Below are 25145 nucleotides of genomic sequence, written 5' to 3'. Positions count from 1 at the left end.
GCACGGTGTGAGAGTTCAGGCTGCACTGGGCGAGAGGTCAGGCTGCACAGCGTGAGAGTTCAGGCTGCACAGTGTGAGAGTTTAGGCTGCACAGTGCGATAGTTCAGGCTGCACAGTGTGAGAGTTCAGGCTGCACAGTGCGAGAGTTCAGGCTGCACAGTGTGAGAGCTCAGGCTGACCAGTGTGAGAGTTCAGGCTGCACGGTGTGAAAGTTCAGGCTGCACAGTGCGATAGTTCAGGCTGCACAGTGTGAGAGTTCAGGCTGCACAGTGTGATAGTTCAGGCTGCACATCGTGAGAGTTTAGGCTGCACAGTGCGATTGTTCAGTCTGCATAGTGTGAGAGTTTAGGATGCACTGTGCGAGAGTTCAGGCTGCACAGCGTGAGAGTTCAGGCTGCACAGTGTGAGAGTTCAGGCTGCACAGTGGGAGAGTTCAGGCTGCACAGTGTGAGAGCTCAGGCCACCCAGTGTGAGAGTTCAGGCTGCATAGTGTGAGAGTTCAGGCTGCACGGTGTGAGAGTTCAGGCTGCACAGTGCGATTATTCAGGGTGCACAGTGTGAGAGTTCAGGATGCACTGTGCGAGAGTTCAGGCTGCACAGCGTAAGAGTTCAGGCTGCACAGTGTGAGAGTTCAGGCTGCACTGTGCGAGAGTTCAGGCTGCACAGTGTGAGAGTTCAGGCTGCACGGTGTGAGAGTTCAGGCTGCACTGGGCGAGAGTTCAGGCTGCACAGCGTGAGAGTTCAGGCTGCACAGTGTGAGAGTTTAGGCTGCACAGTGCGATAGTTCAGGCTGCACAGTGTGAGAGTTCAGGCTGCACAGTGCGAGAGTTCAGGCTGCACAGTGTGAGAGCTCAGGCCGCCCAGTGTGAGAGCTCAGGCTGACCAGTGTCAGAGTTCAGGCTGCACGGTGTGAAAGTTCAGGCTGCACAGTGCGATAGTTCAGGCTGCACAGTGCGATTGTTCAGGCTGCACAGTGTGAGAGTTCAGGCTGCACAGTGCGAGAGTTCAGGTTGCACAGTGGGAGAGTTCAGGCTGCACAGTGTGAGAGTTCAGGCTGCACAGTGTGAGAGTTCAGGTATGTTGTGCCTGAGCAAAGGGCTGCACACCGAGCTCGGGGCGTGCAGTGTGAGAGTTAGGGCTGTAGAGAATGACAGTTCAGGCTGCCTGTATGAGTTCATGGGTGTCCTGTGTGAGAGGTCAGTGCTGTACAGCATGACAGTTCAGTGAGTGCTGTGCAGGGTGAAGTTAATGGCTGTGCAGTGTGAGTCTGGCACTGAATAGAGTGAAGCTCTGCTGATGTCCGGGAGTGTACAACGGAGTGAGAAGTGCAGACTGTAGCATGTGAAAGTGCAGCTAAACTGTGCCACACCCCAGTGACTGTTCATGGGGTCCCAGCATCCCAACTCATGGATATCATAACCTGAGCTCAGAAGAGAGACCTAGCGCGTGCCACCATGGCTGCCCTCTCTGGAGCATCACGTTAAGCCCTGGCATGGGAATCTCGTTCACTTCTATTACACTGACCTCTTTCTCTCCTCAGCTGAAGCTCCGCGCCTGGAGGACCCCGCTGCACACTGGACACCAGCACAGCGAGACGAAGGCCCAGTTCACCGGGGAGCCATGCCTCCCCGCCAACACCATCTTCCATGCTGGACCCCAGCCCTTCACCCTGGAAGGACACCACACCAAGGGGCCCTCGCAGGTACTGTATCCAGGCTGAGGAGATAGCACCCATGGGGGCAGCAGGGGCCATGAGCTTGGCTTAGAGATGGGTGCTAGCACATAATGCGTTTTTATCTCAAATATATTCCAGAGGTAATTCCAATGATGGGTTTTCTTCCAGCTTTAACAGATCCTCTAGAAGCTGGAGGAATTCCCATTCCTGCCCAACCAGGGCCGGTCCTAGAACTTCTGGGGCCCTGGGCGAAAGGGAAGTTGTGAGGCCCCTCTAATTTGCATGTAAAATCCAGTTGCGGCCAGCATGACTCGCGGGTGAAAGGTCTCGCGGGGGTTTAAAAATAAAATAAACTTACCTTCCCAGGTCTCGCGTCATCTCTGCTCCTGACCTGCTCTTCTTCTTTCCTGCCTCTAGCAGGAACACGAAGCAGGCAGCCTCCCTCCCCTAAGCCAATCACAACGCTGCAATGTCAGCCGACCAGCCAGGAGCCTATGGGGAGGCCATTTTCGCCATGTAGGGTGCATTGGTGCCTACATGGAGAAAGGCCAGAGTGTGCATGACTGGTTTGGTCAGCCCTGGAGGGCAGACCAAACAGTCAGGGCCCTTAGCAGTGGGCAAGGCACTCCTCCCCTGCCCTAAGCAGACCCGCCCGCCCCCAACCAAACACTTCTGCTTTCTCGCAGTGCGCGTAGCAGAAACATAAAATGGTAGTTTTTGCATTTTGTGTTTCTGCTTCTCGAACTGCGAGAAAGCAGTGGGGCAACGCTCCTCCGCCCTAGTGGAGGAGCTTTGAAAGTTACATCGTGGGACTATTGATCTTATTGGCATCACTGAAGAGACCTAACGTGGATATCAGTAACAACATGGACAAAAAGATAAATATACAAATAAAATAAGTCCATATATTTTAAATCTGTATTAACTGGATTACATTTGTCACATTGGATGGAAAAGCTAGGTGCAGGTCTCACAAAGATGTATATTATTTACTCCTCATTAACTGATTGTTTCGAGATGAGTGCATGATACAATTTCCAGTTCTGCCTCATAAAGGGAGGAGATACTGTGAGGTAATGAGGGGCGGGATCATTCAAAATATAAAATGACACAAGAGTAAACCTCTCGCACCATGGATATAATCGCAAATTTCAAAAGGCCCCCTTATCTTTCCGTGCCATTATTTGTGCTACCTTAGGAGGACATTAATACTTCGTAATTTGTTTTAACATAAATCCTCTCATCAGTGTCCCACACGCACATGCTAAGAGACGTAGGACAATCTTTTTTTGTGTGTAGGCACATCACTCACCAGAATTATGTTAAGTTTAAAACACAACACATATAGTAAAAAAACATAAGGCCCAAGGGAGAGAATGGCATTTGGACATCGTAGAACACGATCGGGGCTGCAAGGTGTAGGAAAGCAGGCCAGCCGTCGTGCAAGCAAGGCAAATTGTGACTCCCCACTACCCTCTGGTCACTGACTGAACAGTAAAATACAGCCATAATTTGGGTGCATTGGACACATAACCCCACAAGACCATGGTCCCATTGCACTTTCTACACTATTGATAGTTATGCCCTTCAGATGTTGCCTCTTGCCCTAAGCATGGAATTCATGAATCTGTGCTGCCTCTCAGCATTGGACGATGACAGTGAGGCCTAGAGGACTGTGGGCCTTGCGTGAGCTGCACAGCGGTTCTGGATCATGGCTGTGCGGTGCATGGGAGAAGGAACCAGTGACATAGTAAAGTTGCATGGACCGTGATGCAAGAAAGAGCCCTGGTGCCACTGCACCTGCTGCACCATTCTTAACTACACCCCCTGAGAGAGGACCCGTAGGCCTCATAGCAATGTCCCAGTGCTGCTTATCTCTTAGGAGGGTGCCTCCTCTTGTGAGTGTCGAACCATGGCTGTGATGCCCATGGGAGGGAGGGCCTCTCGCAGGCCTCACAGCTCTGTAAAATGGCTGGGAGGCCCATGAAAGAGAGGGCTGTAGCACACCAGTGGTGCCATGGTGCCATGGTGCAAAGTGAAAGCATCTCTCACCCTCGTCCACTGGCTGCACAGTAAAGTAAAGCATAATACGGGAACATTGAGCTCTTAATTTGCTGGAGCCTGGTGTCACGCCACCTGCTGCACTACCAATTTCTATTCCTCTGTTAGAGACACATGCACAGGGCCAGGGTCCAGCACTGTGAGAAAAATGTAATTGGACCCAGGGGTGGGGGCCCACACAATGCACGCCCATCTCCTGTGCCTCTCAGCCATGGTGTAACATTGAGAGGATTAGGATAGACCCATAGGCCTATCAGCACTGAACCATGGCTATGAGGCCCAGGGGAGAGGGGCCCTCTGCAAGGCCTTTCAGTGCTACCCCATGGCCTCAAGATGTGCCCCCCCCACCATGAGCCTGGGCTGTAAGGCCCAGGGGAGAGTGGTTCCATTCCCTTGGCCTTTCAGCTATTGTCAAGTGCTGCAATGGAATGGGATTTTTTTCTACTGCCCCTGACATCCAATCTATGGTTTGGTGCTGCAAGGCCCAGAAGAGGAGGGTCTCTTTCCCCGGGCCACACAGTCTTAGTTCCAAGACATCGCTGTGAGGGCCAAGTAAGGTGATCAATTTTCCATTATCACTTCACAGGTCAGTTTTTTTCTTTTGGAGACACATTGCAGGTATGGGGGCATATTGCGTGTGTAGAGGCATCAGACAATATGCATTGGAAAATAGGGGCACTATGAGTCACATAGTGTTTTTTTTTTTATTCTAAATCCCTCCCCTTAAAGCAGGCCCTGTTAAAAGATAACGCAGCTGGAGATTGAGTGTATCAAGCTTGATTATTTTCATACTATACTTGTGATTGTATCCCTTTACCACCTCTTGGAGTGAGCCTTGACTGCTCGCTGTTGCAAATTTTGAGTTTAGAAAGTAAACTCTGGTATCCAATTAGAATAAAATAGTCTCTAGGTTTGAAGCACCAGTGGTAAATAGCTACCACGAAGTCCAGTAAGTACCCTCTGCCACAGGACCTGGCCGGTGGTTACACTGGACCAGGATATTAGACATGGATATTTGGCAACTATTCTCAGCTTTATGATAGAAAAAAACACTGTGTTCTAAAGCTGGGCAGGGCCCACATCAAAGTAACAATTCCCTGGGAGGGGCAGACCCTTCGTCTTGCCTTCAGAATCACTGACACCCCAGCTGTGGCCTGGTTGACTAGTTGGAAATGTGGAACCAGGAGGTTACGTTTTTAATCCCGGCCCCAAATTGCATGCTCTTGGGCAATCACTTTTCTGAATGTATTTCTCTGCTGCTCCCTTTATGGGAAGATTGAGAGTATTTTGAGTCTGTGTAAAAACTACTAGTCCATGTGATTTAATAAATAGACTGAATATTACCTTAAAGCAGTGAGGTTCCCGGTCACATGGTATAGGAAACAACCCTTACAACGCACCTTTTACATCACGCTACCATTACAACGCAGTCATTACATCGCAACATCCCTTACATCGCATGCTAATACAACGTAACCATTACATCGCATGACACTACAATGCATGACACTACAATGCATGACACTACAACGCATGTCATTAAAACGCATGTCATTACAATGCATACCATTACAACGCATAGTACCCTTACACTATCCAACACTTACCCTACTGTTGCACCCCCTGGAGTTAGAATAGTAATTTTTACCCCTACACTACCCAACACTTACCCTACTGTTGCACCACCTGGAGTTAGAATAGTAATTTTTATCCCTATACTATCCAATACTTACTATAAATGCAATGTAGTGGTATTTGTTGTAATGGTATGCGTTGTAAAGGTAGTATGCGATGTAATGGAATGCATTGTGTAAATGTAGTTTCTTAAAATGCGATGTCGTGTCATGCGGTGTAATGGAATGCGTTGTAAAGGATGTTGCGATGTGAAAAATGTGTTGTAAAGTCATGCGTTGTAAAAGTATGCTTTGTAACTTCATACAACCCATGGTTTAGTCACCTAAATGCAGTACAGTGGAAAATATATAGAGTTTGCTCCAAGTAGAAGTGCACTGCACTCCTGGCTCTACTGATTTAACCAACTGTTTGATTCTGGGCAAATAATTTTGTCTTTGTGCCCTTCCACTGATTTGAAGGCAGGGCAGCACTTTGAAACAGCTTTCATGTGAGAAATAGACAATAAAAGATTACTCCCCGGAGAGGTAGAGGTGGGGAGAAGATGTGGCGTTACTTCAGGGCTGCTGAATTTTGACTGTGTCTCATCCTGTGCTTCTCGCAAGTCACTTAATCACACTGTGCCTAAAAAAAGGAATATGTCCATGTTTAACGTAACTGGTGCTCACGTAAAGCACTCCAATACCTTTCGGTCAAGTTTGAGCTATATAAAAAGAGCAGAAGAAAATGGGTTTCATTTACACATTGAAAGCTATTTGCATTTAAATTACGGAAGGTGCTCCTGATCCTTCATGGTGCATGCCCCCTCGTGTGCTACAACGCCTTCTTTTCTGCCACTGACAAGCATCTCTTTCACAGCTCATCAGCATCTGAAAGAGTGAGAGTTGCTTGTCTTTATAAATGTTAAAACTGTCAGGCACAAAATGTGTGCTAATTGGCACTGGCGTGGGAAGTGGACAGCATCCTTAATCACAGGTCAAACCTGGCAAATGCAGATGGGCCTTGCGCGACACGTGGGGCTGCAAGGCCCAGGGGGAAACAGCCATTGCCAAGTGCTGCGAGGCCCAGGGGAGGGGGGCCTCTTCCGCTATTCCTACACAAGCCTGTGAAGCCCAGGGGAGAGGCAGCCCTTCCCTGGGCCATGCAGTGCTCACCACAGGCCCGAGTCCTAAGATGTGGTGAGGAAACACTTTTGCGAGGACCCCTGTTGATGGGCTAAGCGCGGGGCCCTGGGCAGCCACCCATGCTGCCCATGCCTAGTGCCGGCCCTGCGCCCAACTCTCCGTCAGGGGTGGGGTTTGCGAGGCACAGCTCTTAGAGGGTGCAAACAAGAAAAGGGGCTCCCTCGGGCGGAATTTGTGGGACACGCGCCGGGCGTAGAGCGTTACCTCAGTGTGGGAATGAGAGAGTGTGTGTGCGTATGTGTGAGTCTGCTTGCACGTGCGCAGGTTCACGTCAACTGTGCGGGGTTGTCTGGACGTGCCCAACCTGGAAGGGGCGCCTTCTCCATCTCCCTTCACAGAATGTGGGCAAGAGCATGGAATGCAAAACAATTAAACACTGGGGAAAGCTACCAAGCTTTCCCCATCAGAAATTAACAGACGTGCAACATTGTGTAGCGGTGAGGTGTGGTGCAGCGGCCAGGGCTGCTGACTTCGGAGCACAGGGTTCATGGTTCGATCCCCGTCCCCGGCGGCAGCTCAGCTCAGCACCATGTGACTCTGGCAATAACCCCCTCAATTTCCACAACGGCCCCAGCGCCTTGAGACTTGTAAGGGTGAATAGTTCGTGCTTTACAAATACGGACTTACATTTACATTATTGTTATGTTATCTTATGTTAATAACCATTTGTAGAGCGCGCGTACACCCGTAGGTTTCATGGCGCTGATGCAGAAAGACATAAGCGGTCCCTAAACGTAAGCTTGCTCAAATAATCACGTCTTCAGAGACTTTCTGAAGACCAGAAGATTGTCACAGTTCCTAAGTGTCAAGGGGATAGAGTTCCAGAAGGTAGCGGCTAGGTAGGAGAAGCAGCTTCCACCTTGCCTTTTTCTTTTAAACGATGGGACAGTCACCAGATGAAGATGGGCAGAGCGTAGGTTGCGCTGGGGTTTGTAGTTGTTGATCATATTTCTTACAAATTTAGGGCCATTTCCGTGCAATGCCTTAAAAGCAGTGCAGCCCGTCTTAAAGGCAACCCTTTGGGCCATCGGTTTACCAGTGTAGTTTTGACATACCTGATCTGGCTGACTGCCATTTCGGTTGTTTCCAGATGAGTCTTGACGCCTGATTTTGGACCATCTGGAGTCGTTTTAGCAAGCCCAATGGCAGGCCAAGATATAGGGCGTTTGAGAAATCCAGACGCGACAGTACGAGGGCTATCACTACCTGTATTAGTGCAGAGTGGGTCAGCAGGTGTGCAATTTTTCTGATTTTCCGAAGTTGGAAAAAGCTAGAGGGGACGACAGCCCCCACCTGTCCTTTAAGTGACAGGTCGGCGCTGAGGATGACCCCTAAGCTTTTTACCGAGTGGGAAGCAGTGGGGGGGGCCCATATCGGTCGGCCAGAAATGCGGGCCCCAGCTGATCTCACTCTTCCCAGGCAGTACTAGTTCCGTCTTACCTGGGTTGAGTTTTAGATGGTTCAAGTCCATCCACCTCCGTATATGGGACATAGTTGCCCGGAACTCTGTCGCTGAGTCAGGGGAATTCAGAGGTATTATCAGCTGTAGGTCATCAGCGTAGTTGAATATGGTGATATTGCCATTTTTTTAGAGAGTGTATCAGGGGTCTAAGGTACAAATTAAACAAGAGTGGCGACAGTGATGATCCCTGAGGAACCCCACAAAGGGAAGAGAGTCTCAGGGCAGTAAAGGTTCCAAGTCTTACTGATTGCGTCCACTCGGTGATGAAGGAGGCTATCCATCTAAGAGCAGGTCCCCTGAGGCCGGCCTGTTCGACATGGTTCAACAGAATGTTATAGTCGACCGTGTCAAACACGGCCGACAGATCCAAAAGCACCAGGGCCTGATGGTTGCCCTTGTCCGCATTGACTCTAAAAGTCTCCTGGACTGCGAGGATTACTGCTTCTGTAGAGTGTGACGGGCGGAAGCCAGCTTGGTTAGGTTCTAGATAATCAGACTGTTCGATAAAGTTCGAAAGACATCTAGACACGTGGGCCTCTAGTATTTTGGCCATAAACGGGAGAAGGGAGATAGGCCGATAATTAGACGGGTCCGAGGGGTCTGCCCCAGTTTTTTTTATGAGTGGGACGACCATTGCATTTTTAAAGGTGCCAAGGACCTTGCCCTGTGCGAGAGATTCATTAAGAAAGGGGAGAATGCTCTGAGGTAGAGCCGAAAAGACCTCTTTCATAATATGTGGTGGGCAACTGTCGTTGGGCGACCCGGACTTGGCCCGGGTCATAAGCTCTGAGAGTGTTTTCGGGTCAATGAGAGGGAGGGCATCAAGAGTAAGGTAGTTATTACATATGTCATCCAATGGTTCCTGACTGAGGAGGTTAGGGATACTGTTTTTCCTTGCAGGCTGTAGAGAATTCCTCTTTATCTTGCGTGGTGTATTTTGCTCTCCATTTTCTTTCTTTCTGACGTAATTCAAGTTTTAATTTTTTTAAGTCAGAAGTGAACCATTTGTGGGCATCCATACCGCGTGTGCGGGAGAACTTAACAAGGGAGGCATGAGGGTCCCTGGCCGCTGTTAACCACTCCGTGATTTTTCCTTCCATAATGTCGACAGCTGGACAAAAAGTGGGTAGAGTGACCCAGATAAACTAAGGCTTTGCACCGATGCTAGCGCAATGGAAAGTGGCACCTGTAATCAGGCGGGCAACTAGAGCCAAATTTGGTGGGGTGAAAAATATTTCGGGGGGGGGCTAATTCTTCCAACCATAGACAGAGTTGCTGTAAGAAGGGGTCAAAATACAACAAAAGCCTAATTTACAAGTAAATGGTCTTTTAAAGACCTGTTAAGTACTCAGGTGCGGCTGCAATTAGATGGTCGCCAGCCCGCAAAGCTGTGTCAGCCTGGGCTGACACACACAACGGGAGGGGGGGGAGAAAGGGGCTGAAGCCCCGTGAGGCCAATGGGTGTTGCGCGCCTGCATGTAATTGTTGTTTGAATCGTCATCCAATTTGTAGTGAAGAAAATACAAATAGTCTGTTCCAGTGCTAGTAAGAAGTCAGATTATTTGCTCAACCCTCTTCAGCTTCCCAGCAGCAACTGCTACCAACAGAACGTTACAGGCTTCATCCTTCTGCATTTCACATTCCGAGGTGGGGCAACCTGGAATGCGGAATGCATCACATCACAACACTTTTGCTTTAGAAAGGTGCACTTTTCACAGCGAAAATTTTTTTGAACAGCTTTGCATCAAGGGGGCAGTACTTGGACAGATGAGCAGTGGCGGCTCCTCCGGTAAGGCGGAGGAGTGTCACCTTACCGCTTTCGGCAGTGGAAAGAAAGGAAAAATAACATGATAATGACTGGTTGTTATTATCATTTCATTTGTTCCTGCTGCGGCTTGGTGGGCGGGGCGGGTCTGCTTTGCTATTAGAGCTGGGGAGGAGTAGATTCACCCTCCTAAGTGCGCAATGACTATTTGGCCTGCTTTCTCGGGCCGGCCAAACAGTCATGCGCACTTTGCATGTTCTTCATTGCGGAGTGCCACAGGGCTCTTCTTTGAGCCCTACACTTTTCAACATATATGTGGCCCCGCTAGCCGCTCTGATTAGACAGTTCGGCTTCTCAGTAGTTAGTTAGGCAGACGACACACAAATTGTGGTGTCCATTTCTAATAATGAAGAGGAGGTGGCCGGCTGTTTTAACAGCTGCATGTCACATGTTAATAGCTGGATGCAGGCAAACTGTTTAAAATTGAATGGCACAAAAACCGAGGTACTACTGCTGGGGACAAACCCTCAGAGCTGGTCGCCAAAATGGTGGCCCACTGAATTAGGTGATTGCCCCGTACCAGTATCCAAGGTCAGGAACTTGGGGGTGATCTTCGACTGTCGCTTAACTTTTGACAGCCAGATTAACTCCCTTACGTCTAGTTTCTGGGCCATATTGAAATTGATTAGGAAGATTTGTGCGTTCATTCCCCCTGAAGCCCTGAAAACAGTCGTAATTGCCCTTTCCATATCAAGGCTGGATTATGGTAATGCACTGTATCTCGGGATTCAAAAACAACATCTGAATAAGCTCCAACGCCTGCAGAATGCGGCGGCCAGACTGATTCTAAATATACCAAGGCATGAATCAGTGGCACAACGGTTGACAGCACTTCACTGGCTGCCAGTCTGGAAAAGAGTTGCATTTAAAGCACTCTGTATTACATTTAAAGCACTTCATGGCAGCGGCCCGTCCTATTTGACTTTCAGAATAAAGTATTATGCCCCATCGAGGAGTTTGAGATCCGCTCAGCAGAAGCTGCTCCAAATGCCAAGATTCAAACTGGTACGCTGGGGGGGCAGGAGCTTTCTGTTGGGAGCGGCCAAACTTTGGAATAGTCTACCTATTCCGATTAAAACCAGTGCGAATCTTACTACTTTCAGGAAAGCTTTAAAGACTTGGCTTTTTCAAACAGATATCTAAAGTGTCCTCCCCTACTCTGACTCGTCCTTTTAGTTTCCAGTGCCAAGACGCCTCCGGGCATTCATTGCGCTTTATAAATGTATAAATCAAATCAAATCAAATCAAATCATGCAAGCTGTATTACAGCCTGCATGGAGGACATACCCAGGCCCCCATTGCAGGGTTGTGATTTGGTCCAGGGAGCTTGGGTGTTTACCAATCACATAGCTGCATTGCAGAACTTTTGAGTGTTCAGGGGAGCCTGGGTGTGCTTCCTGGTTCCTGCGGAGCAGAGGGATGACGACGACAAGGAGCGGTGAGGAGGTAAAGTAAGTTTTTTTGTTTTTTTTACTTTACCCCCTCCTCGCCACCCGCCTTACCACCCCAGATCCGTGCCAGCCGCCACTGCAGATGAGCACCAACACCTGTAGGTTTGAGACAAAGGTCGATCTAATAACACAGATGGACGAGACTTTGCATCAAAAGCTAAGTCCTACTTGAAGCAGACACAAAGGAAATGTGTTAATTCCCCCAAAAACAGTACTCTGAACATGTGCCACAGAGCGCAGTGCAGAGCACACCTCCACAATGCGTGGTAATCATCTGAGTATGCCAACACATAGAAATTTGTACTTGAAGGGCAACATTGGCTCCACCGTTATGGCGCAGGAGCTTCACCGCACTGCATGAAAACATGTAAAAAAAAAAAAAAAGATAAAGCAATTCATAAAACTGCTTTAAAATCATTTTATTTTAAACTATGAAGCTGGAGCCAAGTTTTGAGGGCTAGACCATCCTCTGACAGCAGCAGGAGGAGGAGTGGTGAGCACAGGGCACTACCAGTGCAGTGACGGTTTGGCCGACTGTCTTAGGACGGCCAAACCGACATGCGCACTTAGCTATCTCCATGCTGTTGCATGGAGAGCAGCAGGCACGGGTTCCCAGTCCTTGTTGGAATGTAAAACCAGCCCGCTCCGCCCAATTCCGGTGCGTCTCTCATGCTGGCTATACCAGCGTGAGGGCAGCCTCTGGATTGCTGCAGGGATGTCTGAGAGCCTGGGCATCGGTAAAAGCAACGAGGCAGTGAGGTGGCAAGTACGTTTTCTTTTTTTTTTATTATTACTGTCACCCGCAGTGCCACACCACTATTCCATGCTAGCAGCCACCACTATTGAAGCGTATGCTTTCACAACGAATCCTATGCAAGACAGCGCCCACTTACTTCTGCACCACGGTGCTAGGCTTTGAGTCACTTAGAGCGGCGTTGGCAACCAAAGCAGGGGAACGACATCCGCAGCAGGCCAATCTTTGTAGATATGGTGTTGAATTTTCTCCCTTGCACAATGCAGCACAGCCAATTTGGACGCAGCATTGCTTTGTGTTGAGTACATCTAAGCCATAGTGTTGATGGCGAAGAGGCATAGATTAGAGATGAGGCACGAGAACGGCGACACTGAAAACACAGTGAGATAGGCTATTGGCTGAGAGGCAGGTGCAAGAGAGAGGAAGGTATAGATTTGGAGATAGTGTTAGAGCGAGTGCTGGAGAGCACGAGAGGGAAGGAAAGAGGGAGACGAGAGAGAGAGATGCAAAGAAAGGGGCTAGCTAGGAAGCAACTGAGCACCTATAGAGGGGTATATTGCATAATGATACAAGATTGTGTACATTAACTGGAGGTTACATTTATATTTTTCACATATTTACATGTCTCATTTTGTTAGGCACAGGGAGAATAAGTGACTTGCCAGAGTGACATATTGTTGAATCAAGTGGTGAGGGTGGGATTGAAACCTAGACCCCCAGATTCTAAAGTTGGCAACTCTAGTCCCTTGATCAACTCTCCTCCCACATCTTCTACTGGTGATGTCATCAGTATACTATTAGTAATTTTGAAGTCAGAAAATCCTACATTTGGTCACAGAATGTTGGGATGGAAAAAATGATATTGGGGATGAAGGTCGCAGGAAGGATGCCACGGGTTGCCGGGGAAACAAAGCAGCCTGGTGGAAAGAACCTTAATTCCAAAGGAAAAGAACCTTCATTATTGATTGTTTATGTGCACTTAGTAACCGTTGCTGATGATTAAACACAATTGGAGCTACAAGGTTTCAAAGTTTTAGTCAAACATGAATAGTTAATTAAAACCATCTCATGCTTAAAAAAGTAGAATAAAAACAGTTATTGCCAATTGTTTTCACAACATTTCCCTTTTAAAAATATTATTTGATGCACTATAAAACGTTTTAAAAGTTCAATTTTGTGAAAATTGGAAATGGTCATTGTGTGCTGTTTTGTGCTGCGTTGTGCAAATGGCAGAAGGTCCTTATATGCGGTTTTGTACTACATTACCAGCAGCAAAACACAAGGGCCTCATTTAAAAGGAGCTGACGTATCTGCATAGATGCGTCAGTTTTCTTGCACCAGCGAAAAATGTCCTTGCGCCACCATGGATGCGCTGTATTTACACTACAGTGCTCCATGGCGCAAGGATTGACGGATGTGTCACGAATTTTGACGCATCTGTTGGCACAAAAGTAACACATTGCTGGAGTTTCTAATGAAAGTGACGCAACTCCAGTACTGCGCCACAACAGATAGGTGAGTCCCATTCAAAAAGCCCTAACGCCTGGTCTCAGCAGGTGTAGGGATTTTGATGCAGTGAAGGCTTAGAATGACACAGTGAAATGTTGTAAATTTCACTGCGTCAGTTCTACTTGGCTTTTTTTGCGTGGGAACGCACACCCTGCATACATTATACCTCCCGCAGGTATAATGTGGAGCAGGACTTTATATCGTGACGTATATCCCTAGCTGCATCACTTTGTAAATGGGCCGCAACGTGCTGCATTATGTACACAGCGACTGTGTCACAAAAAAAGACGCAACAATGGCGTAGAGTGTCGCAAGGGGCTTGTAAGTCTGTCCCCAACTTTCTTCACTTGTTCAACTGCTGAGCCACATTGCTTACAGGAGTGGTAGCTGGAGATTGCTCCAAGCTTTTTTTCAAACGATTTTTATAAATTTGACCAATCGAGTGTTCAGAATATTGTCTTTTGGAATCAATGCTTCAATGACTGCTTGCCACAAGTTTGCACCAACAGTTTGTTAAATTATTGCCCCAATAATAATCTTCACCATTTAAAAGTGCTAGGCAAGGACAAGCTATGTCATATATTGTTTCTTTTGTGCTGTCACTTGACCTGCAGACAGAACCATTTGCTCGTTTTAGTCACGGTGGTAGGTTGTCCAACATAGGGAGCAGTATAACAACAATTTACATTTTAAGAACTTAGGGGCATATGTACAAGTCCCTATCGCCACTGGTTCAAGTGCAGATAAACCCTTTGCCAAATTTACTAGGTGGTGTTAAGCCACTTAATGTGGCCTAACGCCGCCATGTAAAAAATGACCCTTTTCTTGCTACACTTAGCTTGAAAGGGTGGTGCAAAGGGTGTTGTGGTGGGCGTTCTGCTGCACCACCCATCAATTTTGACCTGACACCTATTTACAAGGGTGGCATAAATAGGAGGCAGTGCCAATAATAAGACCAGGGAAAATCTGGACTTAACACAGCGAAGCGTTGAGAAGTGTTTAATTTCTCCTTGTTTTTGCTGTTTCTATTTGTGCTGCATTGTGCAGCACACTTAGAAACAGCAAATTGCCATGACTTATTGTTTATGTGCAGGAAGGTGTCCCTTCCTGCACATAAACAATCATTTAAAAAGTGACTATTTGCAACTTCTATGTGTGCTTCCATATTCAGGAAAGGACACCTACCTTCACAAAAACAATCATTCCTTCAACTCAGACACCCTAGTACTCTGGTGCAAGGGTGCCCGCGTTGGCACTAAGCAGATGAATTTAGCGTCAGTGCATGGGGAAACGCAGGAGTGCACCGTATTATTGTAAATACAGCGCATCCTTGCATTTCTACAGTGATGGAGCGCACTGTTGGCAATTTTGGAGCTAAGCTGCACTCTGCCACTTTCATATACATATGCCACACATATCCAAGTAGGGTTGAAATCTTAGGACTCTGTAAATATTTATAACTTGCCAGACGTGCACATATTTGGCCAGTGCATTATTATCCAATATTGATAACTTTCATTTAGATTTGTTTAAAGCTTTTTTTGAATACATTCAAGGAAAGTTATACCGCCCAGAGGCCTCTAGCGTGGAGTATTCCTCAATGTAGCAACAAAATGAAAAGGCCCGCATTTACAAGCCCATTGTGCTGCCGGTGCGTCACTTTGTAGTAAATGCAGCCCGAAGACTGTGGTCTGGAGGTACAAAATTCTAGCCACATGAGGTAGTCCAGAGGACCAGCCTGCACAGCTTTAAACCGGTGGCGCATTTTCAGGAAAGAGCCAATACCCCAGAGAGACTTCGCTTAATAAGGCTGAAATCTAGGCACTCCTGGGCCTGTGATGAACACTTGAGGAGTCTAAAAATTGTTCTGTGTCGACACAGTTGGCACATTTAAGAGTTTGGCCTGCTTGCCCGCGTGATTTCACTCCCATAGGTTATAGTAGGGAGCAGTTTCGCACTGATGATTTTTTTGTAGCGGGTCTAGCGTAAGACACCACAGGTATATGACAGTGTGAGACAGTGTGAGAAAAGCAGTTGTTAATGCACTGGATTAGATATTACTAGCTGCTTGTGCAGGATGAAAGAGCCCCATGAGTCAATAATGACTCCTCAGAACTTGTACTCATTTTCAATGGAAATGCTGTAACCATTCATGCTCCAGGAAGCAGACTTTTTGAATCTTATTTCCTATTTTGAGCACTTTAGTTTAATTTAGATTAATGGCCACTTTATTAACTTCTGTTATGTTAATGTTAATGTTATTGACATTTCTAAAGAGCGAACTGTTACCTGGAGGTGCATGAATTCCTGCCTGGGTCTGAAAGGCGAGAAAGGGGAGATACATCAGAAATTGAGCCTAGCCAACGAAGAGTCAAGTCTTCAGAGCCTTTCTAAATGCCAGTAGACTAGGCAAGGCTCTAAGATGCATTGGGATGGCATTCCATGCCTTAGCAGCCCCTACCACAAAGCTTCCCCGCCCCCCCATTTGCTTTTTTTGCAAATGGTACCGCCACCAATTTAGCATCTGAAGAGCGCAAGCATCTAGTTGGCTTGTACCATTGGAATGGACTTTTGAGCTGATTGGGCCCAGTTTTCTGAAGTGCTTTGTGTACTGTACACAGGGCCTTGAATAGCACCAGTTTTCGCACTGGCAACCAGTGGAGCTTCCTGATTTCTACTTAAATTGAGGTGTGTTTGGGAGAGTCCATCAGCAACCTGGCTGCTGCGTTCTGCAGGAGTTGTCATTTGTTCATTAGTCCTTCCTGGATATTTTGAGCACCTTAGTTTAATTTAGATTAATGGCCACTTTATTAACTTCTGTAAAGTCATGCAGCTTATTAGGGAGTCTTTGAAGACCGATTCCGCTTTGGCAGAGTCGGAAAAGGTCATTCACATAAAGTAAATGTGAGACTGACCCCACTTGCACCCCAATTTCGACAGATGAGCGTTGACTTTATCCAGATGTTTTGATGTACATGTTAAAAAGCAGGGGTGCAAGAACGCATCCCTGCTTTAAACCGATGTGGTGTAGACGCGGAGCCAGGTGTTAGCATGCAGTCATTGTATTGCGCTGAGTAATCAAATAGCCTATATTTTAACATAACCCTGTGTGCTTTTAGTAGGTTGATAAAGGTCGGGGGGCCATATTATCAAGAAAGGGCGATACATTATCGCCGCTTTTATCGGCAGGAAACTGCCGCTAAAGCGGCGATAATGGGCTTGATAATATGCCCTTGAGAATTCCAATAGAAGCCCATGTTCGAGCAGAACATGAGCTTCTATTGGAATTCACAAGGCCATATTATCAAGCCCATTATTGCCGCTTTAGCGGCAGTTTCCTGCCGATAAAAGCGGCAATAATGTATCGCCCTTTCTTGATAATATGGCCCGGGGTTCTCATAAGCGGCTGTGTTTAAAAAAGTAACTAAGAATCAGATTAGTGGGAAATACACGACAGGACAGGCATGAATTTCAGGTCCATCTCAAGAGTACCTGCCGAAGCCGAGATCCAACAGGATCCCATTCTGTTCCCGCATGGTCCCAGTGTGGAAGTTCCTCGGTTTGTGACAGTGTGTGAGAGTGATTCCCTCACTCTTAGTGCATCAGCAAGAAGAGTATCATCCGTGTGTGACAGTGTAAAGATATCCGTCAGTCTCTACCAGTGTGTCATTGTGATGGGGGTCTACAACTGTACGTGGCACCAATAGATCTTTGTGCTAAATTGATTGATGGACTGAATTAAAGAGGCCCTTTATAATGGCACAACAGTGGCCGGAACTCACTAATAGAAAACTCTAAAAACATAAAATGAAGTATTCAAAAGTCCACACAACCCAGTTACATAGTGAAGAATAAACATAGAAAAAAATGACAGGGCAGTTACCTCATACAGCTGAGAGTTACTTCTCAGCGAATCAAAGCAGTTAACCAGACCTCTCATCCACCTTCCCACTGTACCTCAGAATGAGACTAAAAGGCTCATTTAGAGCTTGACGGGCTGTGGAGGCAGAGACAACGCCATTGGGACTACTTCAATTCCCATAATTCTAAATTGCGCTGGGGATGGCTGAGGGGAAGGCGATGGAAGACCGCCAATGTTATGGCAAATGCCATATCTCTGCCCTCTGTAATTGGTTCCTTAGATTCAAATGCGTATGTACCACTCATGGAACACCCCTCTTGTTGGAGAGTAGGGCGCTTTTTGCATTATTTTAAAGTTACTTTCTGGGACAAAATATGTTTTGTGCTAGGAAGTAAATCTCAATTCACTTTTGTGATGCCAAACCAATGCAAAGTGTTAGTAAATATAGGCATTAAATTCCTGTGGGTTTTTTTGTACAACACTGACATGTTGCCTTTGCAGCACCCAACAATCTGCCAATACAGAGTACTTGAACTACCTTAGTATGTTGTCTTCTCAGCACTGACGTGTAAATTATTTTAGACTACCTCCGGTTCAGCCCCATCCTCAATTCCCTGGTTGGGTAGTAAAAGACAGCTATAACTGAGGTGCAGTGGGCTCGTCTAATCCGGGGGTTTGATGCCACTGAACCTGCTGCATCATAGCTAGCTTCACCCCTACTCAGATTAGTGCAGAAGAAGCAAGAGTCCTCGTCTCTCTGGTCAGTCTCCTCTGGGATTGGCCACATGACGTCTGCCCTCATCTACACTGCTATGTGGGGTTGTCCGGTCTCTTTTTAACAGGGCAGGTCCAGCAGTGGTTGGGCTGATGCTGGAAGTCTCCTTGAAAGGTTGTGTCCCCAAGACATTGTTAAATTGTTGCAGGTTGGTGTGTTCCTCTAGGATGGATTCATTATGCTTCAGAGTCCAGGCCACAGTGCCTTCTTGATTTTCTTCAGTGTGTTTATGCTTGCAGGTAGTTTGCCCACTTGGGCGTATCTTCTTTTAAGGTGCACCTGCTTTTAACACTACTTCAAAGATGGTGTCGAACACAAGGTTAAACTAAGTTCAGCAATAATTTGCTATGCATTTATTTATTTATTTTGCGGTTTTCTACAGCCCCCTGCATCGCCAGACCGCTACCACGCTGAATTAAAAACCAGGCTTGCGCATTAGCAACACTACAGTCATTCGCAATGAATGACCTTTACCCAACATTCCTCACTCGCCACCGTGACAGAAGAACAGCAGCTCTGCTGAGGTTGGGCTTGTTCAGAGGCTTGTCCTGAGGCCCCGCCCACTTGATATCAGAATTAATATAAATGTCACAGCTCCGAAAATACCCAGAGTCGGAAAAGAAAAGCTTCTATAGCAGCATAAGAGATTATGATATAAAGGCCTGGATCAAAACACAGCTGCCTGTGCCCTTGAGCAGGCTTGAGTTACCTGCTGCCGAATGCAGGTGCCCGGGAGGGCGGATGCCAGGTAATCTGTGCCGCCCACGGGCTCTCAGCGGGCCCTCAAGGTCTGAAGGCCAAGGAGCCGGTGTGATGAGCCATACTTTCCAAAGCCGGCAACACGCAGGGGGCAGAGCAGCACCCCAGCCCCATTGACGTAACAAGGTTACTATGCAAATAGACGCCCCCCCCAGAGATCACAGCTGGATAGTAAAAGATAGTCATAGCTGGGGTGCAGTGAACAGCTCATGCTACATTAATGATCGTTATGGCCCTTCTTCCAGCTCCTGAAATGCATGCTGGGAAAACGGCCCTTATGACCCTCCGTATAGACACAATTCAGGCCTCTGAGTTTAATCTTCTTCAAGCCGGGACTCAACCAGAAAGGACAGATGACGCCGGGACTCAACCAGAAAGGACAGATGACCTAGTCCAACTGTCCATGAACTATTCAGACTGGCTGAAGTCTGCAGGTAACACTCTTGCACCTGCCAAAAGCAGAACACATAAGAGAAGCAAACCGTCTGCTTCCTGGTTTAATGACACACTGAGGGCCTAAAGATAAGGTATGTCATAGGCAGGAACGCAAATGGAGGGAGAACTATAAGATGCTGGAAATAGAGAAATACAAACACTGCATTACACAATATAAAAACCTCTCACTGAAAGAAAAATCTATTTTTTTTATTAAACAAATTGAAATGGCTAGAAACTCCACTAAATAACTTTTTCAGACCGCTACTAAACTTACTATAATGCCGACTAGTAACTCTGCAGGATGCAGACAGGGTTTCTGCAACTCAATTGCTAAATTCTCTCAGAAGAAGTGGAGGGAATTTTCAATACGTTTTCCACAACAACTGTATTCGTCTTATGGGTAACGCCACCTCACCTCTGATCTCAGAAAAAAATACATTTGGGGAATTTAATCACCTCACAGTAGAACAGGTAAACCAGGGTATCCTGGCCACTAAATCAGGATCCCCTTTGGACCCATGTCCACCAGCAACGGTCCAACTTGCACCTGACATTGTGGCCTTTCACCTGACTAAGAGTTTTATTGCCATGTTCACCTCAGGACACTTTCCTAAATAGTGAAAATCGGCCTCAGTTCTCCCACTAATAAAAAAGCCTAATTTAAATCCGTTAGACCCAAACAGCTATCGGCCCATCTCCCGGCTTCCTCTTCCAGCCAAGATGGTGGAGAAGGCCATGAACGTGCAAATGACTTCTTTCATAGAGAACAATCATCTATTAGGCACAGTTTGAATTCAAAAGTGGTCACAACACCGAAACGGCGCTAATCGAAATTAGGTCAACACTAGATAGGGGCGGCCGTGCAGCCCTTATCTTACTTGATTTGTCCGCAGCATCTGGGATCAAAGATGTAGACTTGGCCTTGCTCTGTTCCTTCCTTTCTGATCGTGTTCAATCGGTTACCCTCAAGGAGTTTACATCTGAGCCCCCTTTGCCTGGCCTGCGGGGTCCCTCACGGCTCATGGTTGAGCCTGACTCTGTTTAACCATTATCTTACACCCCTGGCCATCTTGATTAAATCTTTTGTGTTCTCGTTGGTATCCTACACCAACGACACCCAGATTTTGGTCTTGCTGTCTAACAGTAACCTTAATGTGTGTGAGTTTTTTCTAAACTGCATGAGCAAAGTCAACAATTGGATTAATGACAACGGTCTTAAATTGAAGTCTTCTAAGACCAAAGTCATCTTGTTTGGTAATAAGGTTTCTTTCCGGTCCTTTTCTTGGTGGCCTCATGATTTAGGGACCCTCCCTATGCATATTAAGAAGGTAAAAAGCCTAGGTGTTACAGTCGACGAGAACCTTACCTTTAGAGATCAAGTTAGCAAGGTTATTTCTGCTTCATTCTATACGCTTTGAATCATAAAGAAAATTGCCCAATCCATTTCCTTAACCTATTGTATTGTATTGTATTTGCATAGCACTTACTAACCGTGACGAAGCGTCGAAACACTTTTTTCGGCAAGTAGCATGCTACTCCGGGACCCATAGAGGATTCGTGTTGAATTAGTATAGTGGAACATGCAAGTACATTTTAAGTGGTGGATAGGTTAGTCAGCTATCTGGATTCGGAAGGATAGCAGAGGAAAAAAGGTTTGTATTTATATAGTGCTTGTTGCCCCTGATGGGGTGTTGAAGCACGCTACTCTAGAAACCCATAAAGGATTAGTGGTGAATTAGTATGGTGAAATATGAAAGTAATTTGAGTAGTTCATATTAGTCAGTTATTTGCAGTGAGAAGGATAGCGGAGGGATAGAAGTGGAAGAACTGTTTGCATTCATATAGCACCTGTTACCCCTGATGGGTGTTGTAGCGCTTTTCTGGTGAGTAGCATGCTACCCCGGAACCTATAAAGGATTAGTGTTTAAAATTAGTATTGTGAAATATGAAGTTATTTGAGTGGTGGATACGTTATTCAGATATTTGGGTAGAGAAGGGTAGGTGGCGGGATAGAAGAGGGAAAGAGGTTTGTTATTTATATAGCGCTTGCTACTCCTGATGGGGTTTTGAAGCTCTTTTTTGGTGAGTACCACGCTACTCTGGAACCCATAAGGATTAGTGTTGAATTAGTATGGTGAAACATGGAATTAATTTGAGTGGTGGATATCTTAGTCAGTTATATGGATTGAGAAGGGTTGGGGAGGGGTATAAAAGGGAAAAAAGGTTTGCATTTATATAGCGCTTGTAACCCTGATGGGGTGTTGAAACGCTATATTGGTGAGTAGTACGCTACTCTGTAAATCATAAAGGATTAGTGGTGAGTTAGTACAGTGGAATATGGAATTTGAGAAGTGAACCTGTTAGTCTGTTATTTTGATTGAAAAGAATAGTGGAGGATAGAAGAGTGATGAACTTTATTTATTTATTTTAATTTCTTTCTTAGGTCATAGCAGTAGGAGGAGGCTTTTGGATGAGTAAAAAGGGGTTTTGGAGGGGAAGAGTCAGAGGGAAGAGTTCAAATCAAATCATCTTTATTCGGTTTTCCATTATTTTTGAAAGACCATAAAAGTTCATAAAAAACATGTTAAAAAGGATAAAAATTCACATTTTTCTTATTTTCAAAATATTTAAAAAACTATTTTTACCAATCTTCTTTTACACGAACTCAATTCAGTCCACATTTCATAGGTTGGTTCGATGCCTGACACAGAATTTGAGAAAATGTACTATAGATTTTGCCATAAGTTCGTTTTCCAGAAACTGTAGGGCCAGGTAGGCCGGGCGGCATTGACGGATCTTCAAAACCTTCAAAAGTGGTACTATCAACTGCCTACGTGGTAACACATAAAATTTACAGAAAAAAAGAACATGAATAGTGGATTGCGGGGACGTTGAATCACAAGGGCAAGAGGAACGATTGGGAGACCAGTCATTTTGATCAGGGAATGAAATCATACGGTGAAATATGTTAAACATAAAACGGGTCAACAAAAATATTCCATAATGACTTAAATTATACTGTAGGTACGGTTGAATGGTGGGGACAAATTGTATTAATAAACATTGCTGTACAGATGGTTTCCCTATTTCACTCAACAATCGCATTTGAGACAGATGAGACAGACAAAGTGTTTTTAGGTCTTTTTTTGGGAGGTCTATTACTGAGGGGGGCTCATCAAAAAATCTTGCGTATCCAATGTCCGTAAGAAATGTTTTGACGTAGGCCAGCCATCTAATCTTTCTCATGTTCTCGAGTTTCATGCAATCTAGGACAATTGTTCTCGTGAAATGACATTGCTCTGTCGCCCAGATCCTTCGCCACAACATGATAGGTTGGATTTTGATAATGTCTGAAACATAATCCAGACCAAGTTCAAGGTGACAGCCATATGTTGTGGTACTGTTTGGAACTGCCAGCAAGAACCTTAGAAAAGAGTTTTCGACTTTTTGGAGCTGATCTACATTTGCCCCACCCCAGACCCCTGCTCCATAAGTTCAATACTGAGACATTTTGCGTTGTATATTTTTATCATTTCAGTTGGAGGTCTTTTATCTAACCGAAGTGCAAAAGCCTTCAGTGCGCCAACGGCTCTTAAAAAGGCCAGTTTACGGGAATTGATGGCTTCCCTCCACTTGAATGCCTCATCGATTAGGATCCCTAAATAGGGATATGTGTCCATTCTTTCAAGAGGTGAGTTATCCACGTAGATTTTCTTGTTTTTTTTTTCGTTTTATGCCAGCATGCATCACGTAAGTCTTTTTTATGTTTACTCTGAGACTCAGGCTAGCCATAAATGAACAGTACTTATTCAAAACCCGTTGGAGCTGGACTGGGGTTCGGGCTAGAATTACCGCGTCGTCGGCATATAGTAGAGCTGGTATCTGCCGACGACCGGCTGCTGGAAGATCTTTTGCTCCCTCTAACATTGTGGCCTCTAGCCCGTTGGTGTACAAAGTAAATAGAAAGGGGCCAGCACGCATCCTTGTCACACCCCCTTCTCTATTAAAAAGCTGTCAGTTAGCTGTCCACCAGTCCCAAATCTCACTCTTCCTGTTGCCCCTGTGTATAGTTCACGAAGGAAATCAACTATTGGTGGGTCAATACCCATTTGCAGCATGATTGTCCATAATTTTGAGTGTTCAACACAGTCGAACGCTGCTGTAAGGTCCACGTATACCATGTGTAAAGAAGAGCGTTTTGCGTCTACGTACTTTCCGGCCAGTAGAGTCAGGTTTAGGGCCTGGTCCACCGTACTCAGTCCCGCCCTAAACCCGTATTGTAGATCCGAAATTGCCCCATGATCGATCGACCACTCCTGGAGACGGTCGAGTAGAATGCGCCCTGCCATCTTTCCGAGCGAGTCCAGGAGTGAGATGGGACGGTAACAGGCGGGGCTATCTCTATTTCCCTTCTTGAAAATGGGGACCAGTATCGAAGTTGACCAGGAGTCGAGCAGACCGGTCTCCTTTGCCGCGTTCAGTATGTTGGTGAGTAATGGGGACCACAGATCTGGGATATATTTAAAAAGGTCCATAGGTACTGAGTCCGGGCCTGGTGCTTTTCCTGGTTTTGCAGTTTTTATAGCCTTCTTCGTTTCATCCAGTGTAAAATGGAGGGCTAGTGGGTATTTCACCGGCATGAGCAAATCCAGATGTTCTAATCCTGGAACTTTTTCCCCACTAAAAACCCCAGCAAAGTGTTGCACCCATTCCCCTGCGTTTATTGCGACGTCTAGAGATGGTACCTCTGCTTTTTCTGTTAGGAAAGGAGATTTCACTATCTGCCAAAAAGCAGTACTATCCTTTAAAATACTACTTCTCTGCAGTTGAACCCATAAATTTGCTTGTAAATCCTTTTTCCTTTTTCGGATTGCGAGCGCATAAACCTTCCTTAATTTTGTCACCTCCTCTCTATCTCTTCCTGTTTTCGCTAAGGCTTTCTTTAGGTTGGTATAGGCTTTTGTACATTCTGTACTGAACCATCCCTTTCTAGTAGTCTTATTTTGTATACGGGACCTGGTTAATTCTTTCCTGATATTTTCCACAATATCACCATAGTTAGTCAGGATCTCAGTTGGAGTTGTAGAGGGGTCTAAGCATCTTTCTATCTCACTTATACATGATTTTACTATCTTTGTGATTGTGGCATCCTGATCTATTTTGCCCCATTTTAGTGCGAAGCCGTTTAGCCTGTCCAGTGTTAGTGATTGCTGGTGTAACAAACTTAGCTGTGCCCTATCTCCCCTATTCTGCAATTTAGGTTCCTGAAGTGTCATGCTGATAGGGGAATGGTCGCTAAGTACATTGTTATGCACTTTAAAAGTCTTGATGTTTGCGACTTTGTTGGTGGTCACTAAGATATAATCTATCAAACTTTTAAGGCCTCCGCCGTGAAAGGTTGGAACAAATTCAGTTGCAGGTGTTTTTATCTTATTGGCAAACCCCATGTCCAATCCTGTCATCATGGTCTGTATGTTATTACCCTCAAGTGTATGAGTAAAGTGAGTTAGGCAATTCCCATCTTCGTCCATGATACCGCAGATGGGTGTATCGCTTTTGTTACATAAATGGAGATTAAAGTCTCCTCCCCAAATTACTGTGTGGGAGTCCTTTGCATATTTTATTGTGAGATCGTGTACTAGATGGAAAATTTTGCTTAAAACCCTGGTTGATTCAAGTGAAGTCATGTTGTTATAAAAGTTAATGATGGTATAGACCTCTTGTCTGATTCCACGCAGATTGATAAGCTGGTAGTTCT

The 25145-nt window shown here is 46.0% G+C and overlaps 1 protein-coding gene across 1 annotated transcript in view; it reads left to right on the top strand.

Moving 5' to 3' along the window:
• Nucleotides 1-25145, top strand: part of SAXO3 (stabilizer of axonemal microtubules 3) — a 191264-nt gene that overhangs the window by 143011 nt on the left and 23108 nt on the right. Inside the window, exon 3 of the mRNA XM_078650983.1 lies at nt 1541-1702. Coding sequence (XP_078507109.1) covers nt 1541-1702 — 162 coding nt within the window. The remainder of the gene's footprint in view (nt 1-1540; nt 1703-25145) is intronic.

This window comes from Lissotriton helveticus, chromosome 7 (genome assembly GCF_964261635.1).
Source record: "Lissotriton helveticus chromosome 7, aLisHel1.1, whole genome shotgun sequence".
NCBI classification, from domain to species: Eukaryota; Metazoa; Chordata; class Amphibia; order Caudata; family Salamandridae; genus Lissotriton; species Lissotriton helveticus.
The sequence above is the reverse complement of the archived record's forward strand: the minus strand, read 5'-3'. Positions and strand labels throughout refer to the sequence as shown.